Consider the following 10780-nt stretch of genomic DNA (forward strand, 5'->3'; position numbering starts at 1 on the left):
TTCTGATTAAAGCAATTCTAAGCTTTGCAATGATCTGTATTTTTCATAAAAGGTCATTAGTTATAGTCTCAGTACAGTAATTACAGAATAAAAACATTTTTTTTTCACATAAAATCTTGAAATGATCACACAAACGATTCCTATCAACTTGGCCATACACATATACACATCACTTGGAACTGATAAAAGTACTTACTAACTCAGATGTATATGGTCTGAATATCACAAGCATTTAATATTAACATCACTGTTTTTTACCATTTTTGTTACCATTTTTTAACACCCTAGCGATGTATTGGAGTTAAAATAATGATGGCTCATCATGGATGTTGTTTGAATATTAGGTTTAAAGATGCCTATACAAATCACGTAGCGGTTTGTAGAATATATGACAATCCAATGTATATGGGGCAGCACAAGACAACTTCCAGTGAGTGTTCTCTGGAGGACCAAACTTTGGGCAGGCTGAAAACTGCAAAAGGCTGACCCCTTCTGCTCCATGAGGTCTTTTAAAATATGTTCAACCAACTCTTACCAATAATGTACATATTGAAAGCAAACAGAAAAAAACAGACTATTATGGGTAAATATTGGGCGCATCTTGAGTAACAACTTTAAAGGAAGCCCCTATGATTGTAAACAGGAACTATTTTGTAACTAAATTAACATTTCTAAATCCTATTTGTGATTTTAATGACTGATTTACATGTAATTTTCTACAGGGCCCATAGAAATGACCAACGTAGTTCAATATCTATCTTTCATATTATAATACAGTGGTTTTCTACTCTATTCTATCCTACAACATTTTACATTCAAGGCTTTTTAGGTCCATATTTCATTATTATTAAGTCTCATGACTCATTCTGTATTCCAGGATGGTCTGACTAATTTTTCTTTCATTCCCTGTCTGCTTCTTATTCCTTTCCTCACCTCTGTTCTTAGTCTCTCCCTCCCAGCTCTAGTTTTGCTACACCTCTCGTCCATCACCCTCTCTAAGTTACTGTCGGAAACACCAAATAATCCAGTATCTTTCCTCGCTGTGAAACATTTTGCTTTCTTTTTCTATTGATGTAACACTTACAGGCAGCCATGGAAAAATCAATAGAGACTTTTCATTTAGTGTCCGCTTGCAGACCCAGCCGGGACTTGCGATGGCCACACGATTAATCGTTGTTATTTCACTTTCAGTAAAAAATGTCTGCGCGTGTCCCCTCTTATTTAGACATAAGAGCGTGATCTGTCATGTTTCTGTAGCAGAAACGCTGCAGGAAGAGGATTCAGCTGCCTGATTTATTTGCATATTGAGTCTTTCTGATAACTTCCTGTCCCTTTCAAAGAAACTGCATAAAAAAGGTATTTTGGGGCTATATATACACATAGGCTATAAAGTGAACATTAATAAACATTTTAAATAAATATTGTTCTATTTAAAAATTTAATTTGGTCAAATGCGATGAGCATTTACAATCCTTAGTATGTATACATTATTTTGCAGTTTTATACACTAGATTGGGCTATGCATTTTGAGTTTGGGCATTCATCAAAAAAAAAAAAAAGTAACTAAAAAAAATAACTTTTTTATGTAAATGTTAAAAAATCCTATGTACACGCTGCTAATAGTAACATCCTATAATGGAATGTATTTTCACATTTTATTGTTGTTTTTTTCCCGAAAAACAGATTTAACGTTTGCACATTTTGTAAGGTTTGACATGTTGACTTTAGGTACGAAGGAAGATTGGATTTCCTTAGTTCCTAAAGTCAACATGTCAACCAAGGTACCACAAGGTAGCTGCTAATATCTACCTTAACCAAAAAGGTTTGTTTGTGTGCTCCTCTGATTTTGTTTGCTTTGTTACTTAGGACTTTAACATCCCTGACTACAGGGCTAACTATGTTTGTTCAAAGGCCCTTCAACAAATAGAGCTGAGCCTTTAGTAACAAAGTAAAATCAATGAGGTACAGAGGGGTAACTTTTTTGGCTTACTGAATAAAGCAAGCACTGTAGAGCTTATAGAGAAATAAACTTTGTATTTAAATGTTAACAACTTTGTCATGTGGTTTATTAGCCTAATTTTTTTTTTATAAAAAAAAAAAACTAATAACGAAACAGCTGAAAATATTGATGATTCAGTGTAAAAGTTTGAGTGGTCATATAAAAAATCTTAAGTTACTCAAAATCATTTATCTATTTATTGGTGTGTGAAATTTCAGGACTTTAGCTGGTTGATGCTTTGATCTTATTAAGATGACCCTGTGTAGATTAAGATAAACCACCTGTGATTGGTGTAGCAAAGGATTTTGCTCCTAATTAGGGATAGGCAAAATTAACCAAAGTTTTTGCCATTTAGATTAAACACATTGGATAATCAGAGGGGACAACTAAAGTTTTTTTTTTAAAAAAGGTGCATTGTAGTCCAAATATCATGGATTCAAATGCGTTTTTTTTTTACTAAGACCTGTTCTTGTGTCAAAACACTGTCTCATTAGTCTGTTTATTCACTTGTTTTGCAGAAAGTGAAAAAAAGAGAAATGTAACATTAAAACATTAGTAGATATAATCACATATGTATTTAAAGAATCCACCAAAAAGTAAATTTTTTAGGCATTTTTAAAGTCTAATATTTATATGCATACTCCATATGCATTGCTTCTATATTCAGCAGTACAAGATTCACATGCTTTGTTATAAATACCTGATTCGGGACGCAGAAATCAAAGTCACTTAAAAACGGAGCAAAAAGTCTTCAGTCAGCATTGTGTCTCCGACAGCCTAAGATACGAGGCCTCCCCGACTGTACTATGGATTTGCCGTCTATCAAACACGGAATACAGTACTCACGTTAATGGATGGATTATTCAGTGTGTAATGATATTAGGACATTATTGATACAGACAGCATAGAGGTGACCTTGTTAGTCCACAACAACTATATTAATTGATCATTTGGTTTCTACCAGTTTAATTCCCAGGACACTCATTAACCCCTTATAATAATAATTTCCTTAACATCCCACAAACTTTGTAGAAGAAACATTGTGTGTTTAAATCACGGGAAAAAATAGCTTTGGAATTGAATGTTAAATTGCATTTTTTTTAACCTTTATATATTGTTTGTAATGTAATGAAAAATGTTTATGGAAAATACTGAAAAGTAAAAAAATAGTGTCCATACTCATCAAATGTTTTCTGTTTCAGCAGGGCAATTTTAATATTGTTCAAAGAAATAAATGGAATTACCCATTTTCATTTCACAGTTGGTATTATAAAGTATACTGCAGAAAAGTTCTGAATTAAAAGGATCTGCCTTTGGGAGTGTACTGAATGAGTATTAGGTGCTTGTGTTTCTAACTTAGTGGGGTTGATTGTTTTAGGAGTTGAAAATTCACCAAAAGTGCATACGTTGCAATTTATTTTGAGTTTTAGCAAGAATATGAATTTGCCGGAAGATTAACAGAAAGTTTCAAGAACAACATGGACTAAGACACCCCTGTAGGCATGTGCCTGTTTATTTCTTGGGGTAGCACACAATTTGTTTACTTCCCTAAACAGTCTGTATTGTCTGTGTGAAAACATTAGATATAGATTGATACAGGAAAGACTCTGGAAACTGTACTATTTCATGAGGGAGGTTGCCTGCAAATGCAGGTGGCATTCAACTGCTTGAGGCAGATTGTCTGATTGACATCCCATGACAATGCTGACTGAATGAGAGGAGGTTTTTTTTTCAATGAGTGCACTTGTGTTCTAGTAGGGGGGATTTATCAGCACTGCCCTGAGGTCATCACTACTAGCTACCCATGGAGAAAACAGTCTGGAAATGAAGCCATTTCCATACAGTCTTTATTAGTTTGTGGTTGGTAAATGGTTAATTATCTATTTGATTAACAAATACCAGCATTACGCCTTCATAGCTAAATAAGGCTGTTTGCTTAAGTCCATTAAGAAAGTTAAGCAGTGTGCTGATGCTGTTTAATTAACTGACAGAAGGCTTGATTACAATAATGTATGCAGGGTAGCCTGAATACATGAAGGGGGAATGCCTCTGCTGCCTGCCTATTTGTAATATATTCAAAAGGACCTTAGGGTCTACTGTTCAATAAGGATAATACATGGTCCTCTATGCTCTTATTTGGAAGCTGTTTCATGTAAAAAAAGGGGAAAAAAAGAAGTAATTAGTCCCTGAGTGAATAAAATAGAATAGATTAGAAATGGCTACTACAGGGGAACTAAGAGAAGCTGATTCTGGGTATTAAGTAAACAATTTACTTTTATGTTGTTTGACTTGAAAGTATTACATGTAGTACATGTGAGTGATATAGGAGACAGGGATATAGATGTGTACGCTTATAAATCTCTATAAATGCTTACACCTAAGATTGACCAAAAATGTGCATGTTTTTCACATTGGATTCAGTAAGAATATTGTATAAATCAGAAGAAAAGTCAATTCACACAAAATATGTAAATGTGCAGTAAAAGTCAGGTGAAGACATTTGTAATTAGATGTTTGCGTTTTGCTCACAGCCTTCAGTTTAGTTCTCATGTTATGATAGCATTCGTTTAGCACACAATATACTGAACCACCTGTTACATGTGTTCAGTTTTGTTTTTGTTTTTTCGTTTAGAACCGTTTCACTGTCAAATGTTTGGTAGATGATTATTAAAAAAAATACAGCTTGTGACGTCTTTCACTCATTTGGGTTGACTTTAGTTACTACACTGTTAATTCATAGCATGCTGGAAAAATCCCCCAATCCATTGCCACATTGGATTTGTAATCATCACTAGGAGACATGTTTGAATACATAGCATCACCTAAATTATATAAAAAGAAAAAAGCACATTGCTGTAGACAATCAGTTATTTCATTGACAGAATTAAAAATATATTTGTCACGTATAAACAATTGCCAATTTTTCTTTCCAACTCAATTTAGGTTACTTAAATATTTGACCCAGTGAAGCCTTTAAATGCTCCAGAATTCGGATTTATTTTTTTACCACCAACCAATGTTAAAAATGCTAAGGATTATTCTTTAATTACCTATACAATAGTGTGCAAGGCAAAAATCTTTTTTCCTTTGTATGTTCTCTTGTACATAATTGGATGAGAAAAACAAGCACAAATGAATACCCAGTTTTATTATTTTGTACAGGTATCGTAAAATGTTAAAGAATAACTTATATTTTATATACATATTTTTTTCTTTGATATAATGAAATTTCCTATACAATGAATAATTTTTCTTTAAACTTGTTGGGATTAAAAATTAAATTACATGTTTGCACTAATTGATTATTGCAGTGAAAACTGGAAGGCATAAATGCAAAGAAAAGGCCTCTTGATATTGTGGTTTACAAAATGCAGATGTTTTATTTTTGGATAAGCCAGCACTCAACTTTATTTGTCCAATGAAACCTGACAGTGCCCTTGATTCACGTTACTCCTAAGAGAGGGTGACACCTTAACCTTCTACTTTACACACCTCAGATGAGGATATATTGTCTATTCGATATAAAAATAAAAATGCATGAGAATTTTCAGCAAGGTTAAAGGCCAGCAGACCATCTATTTTCCACCGATGATCAGTCACAAAGATATATATTTTAGGAGGTGGTGCCTCATGAAGATCATTCTGCTCTCCAGCTGAGTGTAGCAGATGGTTCATTAGCATAGTCTTGGCCTGTCCCAGGATTTTGCTATCATTTAGAAAAATGTCTCACGGAAACAAGACCTCTTGTCTTGTTTTATTAGAATTCACGGTTTGGTGGGTCAGTTTCTAAATTCACCTTGGGTCAGAAAAATTAATCTGAATGATATGAATTGTGCTGTACTCTGGTTTAAAGATAGGATGGGCCCTGGAGACTCATTAGGAGACCATATATTATGTTCAGGCTGTGAATCTACAACCCTTGTGTCACTAAAGGGTTTGACCTTGTTCTATTTAAGCTATCCTTGATTCTGCTTGATTGAAGTTGTATTATGAATTTCTAATGAAAATCTACCTGAAGTCATTTTTGTTTCATTCTTTATACCATACATTGTCCCCATGTTAACAGTTAGTACAACCAAATGTTAACAATTATTGTAAACGTATTTGTGCTAGAACCGAAAATGTGACCAAATTGACTTTTTCAAATGATTGTAGACTTGTATTTAAAAGAAAAGCGTATCAGAGAGTTTTTAAATGTTTAAAGTGATATTGTTTATGTATGGGGGTGTTTTTTGAGCATATGGTTGAATTGCTCACCAGAAATTTAAAAAAATACAATTAGTTCCATTTCCTATAGTATTGCCTTGTTTTGCCCACCATACACAAGCTGCACAGCAAACTAACATAAAGGTTTGCACAGTTGTATAAAGTCTTGATGATACTAGAGGTTATAAGAAGTTGATGATTGTAATGTAACTCTTGACCGAACTATGAACCAACAGAGATTGACTTCAGCTAGTTTGATACCATAAATAAATGCAATATGATATTTTCATCAAAATTTATAGGACTAAGAAAAGCTAAAATCTAAACATTTGACATGTTTTCTTGGAGCTATACAATTGTGCTTATTCTTCACATCCCAAAATAGTAAAACAGTTTAGGTTATACACATAAATACAAACATTGCCAGTTAATCATAGGACAGATGACAGTGGAACAGTACATGAATCTATACCATAATCCCTTTAATATCAACTATGACAGCATATAAACTCCTATTATACCAAATCACAATGGAGCAAGGATAGGTAATTATAATATAAAAAAAAAACATTGCAATCAGGCAGGTACGTTTTTTTTTTTTTTGCTTTGCAGAATCACCTGTCCCTTCTACAATAAAGCACCTGTCTGGTTGCAGTTTTTTACATTTAGTTCAACTGATCAGTTTCTCAAAACATTCTTTACTTAATAAAGGTTATATTTTGTCCTAATACTACTAAATGTTCAGTGCAGTTTAGTAAAAGTTCCTAATTGTTTTATGTTTTTTTTTATTTGATCTAGATGTGAAGAGCTTGGAGAATTTCCAGTTGGTAGAGGGAGTTCAAGAACAAATAAATGCTGCTCTTCTGGACTACACCCTATGTAACTACCCCCAGCAAACAGACAAATTTGGCCAACTCTTGCTACGGCTTCCAGAAATTCGGGCTATTAGTTTGCAGGCAGAAGAATATCTATATTACAAACATCTCAATGGTGATGTTCCATGTAACAATCTCCTAATCGAAATGCTTCACGCAAAGAGGGCCTGAGTTTTCTCTTCAGTAGAACTGTGCACAGTCAAGACTATTTAAACTCAAAGACAAATGAAGTCCAAAAACTATAATAATCACAAAAATCTTAATAGTCAATTTGTGATGGATCAGGGTATTTGTATTTGAAACTGTGAATGACATTATATGTCCCACAAAGGATTCTACAGAGGACATTCTGCCTGAACTCAAGCATAGTCACTTGGTCCTTTGCTGTATTTCCTAAAGTGGGCTGATCTCTTTTGGGAAGAAGACTGGGATGCTCGTTAAAAAACTCATTAAAGAGAACAGAAAATAATTCATTGTTGAACAATCCTAATTGCTTACACTAAATACAAAAATACGACGAATTTGTCTATGCATTTCCATCCAAGAGTGTTTTATTTATATGTTGGCCAAAATACAAACCAAAAATGTTCATATATATAAATATAAATCTATATAGATATATTTGCATGTAAAAAATGTCTCCATTTGTTGAGTAGTTGTCTTGTTAGGGAAGCAGCATAATGTACAGGGATATTAAGTCTAACTTTCAGACAAAAGAGTTGTAATCTTAAGGACTGCATAGGCAAAACATTCTGTTAAGCATCAAAGAGGTAGCCTCCTGTCTCAATAATAATCTGAACTTTATTTCTTACTTTTTTGAAGGACATTGTTCATAGTGGGAGATATTCTACTGTATTGTTTATATGCTCTTTGCATTGTACCATTATTACAAACTGCTTGCTAAAAGTGTGCAGTTAGCAAAGTATATGTAAACCCTAAATCTTGTTTTCAGCCTGTTTGGCATCATCTCCTGCTGTATACAGTTTTCCATAGCAAATCTTATTTTTTAGTTAGTTAGTTGGAGCCTGCCATTACCTGCTCTTTCTGTTTCAGGGTGAAAGCTCAGCCTTGTCAACCTGCCATACAATGCTTTCATTTAGATTTTGGGCTGACTATCTGAATTGATAGGCATCCCTTGAACCAATTGAAGGAACACACATGACAACTTGGCAGTGTAGCTAGGAATTGTAGTCACAAGGCAGTAGCCTTATACTGTCAGCCTGCAGTGCTGTTACTGGCTGGATCTCTGTATAGGAACCTTTGCAACAAATTCACAGGATGCAACAAGACCTGGTGTTAAACATACTGAAAATTGATTTTGAGTTAACATGCAAGTGAATGTCGATCTGCCTTTACCAAACTATTTAAATATGATGAATATATATATATATATATATATATATATATATTGCTGTGACACTGTATTTATTACTCTCAGTATTTTACATGGTAGGTTTAACCTAATGGTACTAGATAACAAACCAGGGTATCACTGATAAAAATAGTAGTACCACTTTAACCTTTAAAATAAGGTATATAAGCCATTCTTCTTGCTTTTCTAGTTACTGCAACTTTGCTGGTGCAGAATATTTCTACTTGTTTTATTTTACCATTTTTCAATGTAGAAATGATAGCTGTAAGACCTAAAAAAGCTAACAGAAATTGGTGACATTCATAATTCTCTGCCATTTTAACGTGCAAATATATTTATTTTTAAACTAAGTCTAACAATTATAAAGAATTGTTTTGTTTAGTCTACAATTATTATAACATAATAACATTATAGCAACATACAGGACCCAGTAAGCAATTAACCAGCTTTCATTGTTCTGATTTCCCTGGAGGGATAAAAGGTGAAATCTGGTTGATACGTGTTATTAAAAATTTTTCCCTTGAACTGTTGGTAATAAATTTGTAGCTCAATTTTGCAACCACACTTTTTCAGACATGTTAGGTTGCTATGTGTAAATTTCTATCTCTTTTATAGATCACAGAATCTTGAAAACTGTCTTCTAGAAAAATATGCTTAGATGCCTAAAAGTCCTAGTGCACTTGATAACTAGATCAGAAAAAGACAGTAACATGAATTATTGGCTAATATTGGCAGCAACGTCAGTGTGTTTGGTTGGTTCTTAGTGTTGCAGTAACTTATTCAGCATTACAGTTTTAAAGCTTTCCTGGCCAACTTAAAATGGACAAGAAGATAACCAATGGAAATTACGCATTCCACTCTCACACTTGCATAGAAGTTGTTATTAAGATGATTGAAATGGCAACCAGTTTTTGTATCACAGAGGGTGCTACTTAAGTAACTGATAAGCTACATCTCTCACAATGCTCTTCAAGTTTCATGCATGGGTTACCCTACCAGAGCATCATGTGACTTGAAAACTGGGAAAAAAACATGGTGGCACATTCCTGATGTACATTCTTGGGACAACAGTTATAAGGGTTGATTGAATCAAATAATGAAAATGTTTTTTAATCATCTTTTGAATACTTTATCTAAACAGTGTTACTGTTGTGAGACTTAAAACTTTCTCTTTACTGTTTCTAGACTGCTGAATGTGGTCTTAATTGCTTTGTATTTTGCTAGTAAGTGTATAACTGCCTCTCATCATGAACAATTATGGCTTATGTACATTTATTTCCCACTACTGCAGAAACCATATGAACTTCATCCAGAGCAATCTATGCTTGCTTCCTAACAGTATGTATCTAAACTATTTTGTACTTGAAAAATGTGTGTATGAGGCATTGGACCAGTAAAGCACATAATTCTGGAGCTACAATCCTCAGAGCTTTGTGCTTAGAGCACATGTGGAGCAGCACGTCCCATCCACAGCAATACCAGCAATGGCCTCCAACAACTTTCTGTACAATCATTCAGACAGAACTTTCAGTCTCTGTGTTATTTGCTTTATAAATAGTTTATTTTTATGGAACAGCTGTTCCCATTGTAGACAATTCCAATTCTAATTTATTGTCCTCATGGTTTCATCTTTCTGTAAAATATATCCACAATAAAGAAACCAAATATGTCATTTAGAAGTGGTGTATTTTTATTTCTAGTATGTTTTTTACACACTGGTTAGAATCAGTATAACTGTATAATCAGTATAACCCAAATCTATACTGAAAATGATCATATCTGCAAAATGATTTCTTGATTTGTGAACTAAAATTTTCAAAAGCTGTCAATATAATAGACCTGTATTATGTAATGAACCTTTCTGGTAATCCAAGAAAAGAATACTGTAGTCAGTAACAGTGACATTATAGAGAGCAAAGTTTGAAAGCAACCCCATCATTTAGCAGCTAAGGCTGAGATAGAAATACTGTGACCAATAAAACCCACTTAGATCAGCACCAAAAGAGGAACTAAACTCAAAAAAAAAGATGCTCAGGCATGCGCAGAAAGAGTGCCCAAGAGCCTCCCAGGATGCTTAACGTAGGTATCCCAGGAGGCCTTGCGCCCCCTAATTCTCCTAGGTGGTCGAAAATTAGGGGGCAGTGCTGAACTTTTTATTTTTTATTTTTTTTTTCAAAGGGTGTTGCACCTAAAAAAAAAAAACAGACTTTGTACCTTACATAAAAGGATTGTCTACCCTTTTATGTAAAGTGAAAAATCTGAGTTTAGGTACTCTTAAGCTTAAAGACAATAGGGTTAACTACATGGTTTTGGAGGTGTGGAAGAAGC

General features: G+C 33.9%; 1 protein-coding gene across 3 annotated transcripts in view; it reads left to right on the forward strand.

Moving 5' to 3' along the window:
* The window catches only part of NR5A2 (nuclear receptor subfamily 5 group A member 2), a 77219-nt gene extending 67095 nt beyond the window's left edge, over nt 1–10124 (forward strand). For all 3 annotated transcript variants that reach the window (XM_072420071.1, XM_072420069.1, XM_072420070.1), the window contains one exon: nt 7004–10124. In XM_072420071.1, the coding sequence (XP_072276172.1) occupies nt 7004–7251 (248 nt within the window). In that variant the 3' untranslated portion in view covers nt 7252–10124. The remainder of the gene's footprint in view (nt 1–7003) is intronic.
* The last annotated feature ends 656 nt before the right edge of the window (nt 10125–10780 follow it).

The sequence above is a fragment of the Pyxicephalus adspersus genome, chromosome 8 (assembly GCF_032062135.1).
Source record: "Pyxicephalus adspersus chromosome 8, UCB_Pads_2.0, whole genome shotgun sequence".
Lineage (NCBI taxonomy): Eukaryota > Metazoa > Chordata > Amphibia > Anura > Pyxicephalidae > Pyxicephalus > Pyxicephalus adspersus.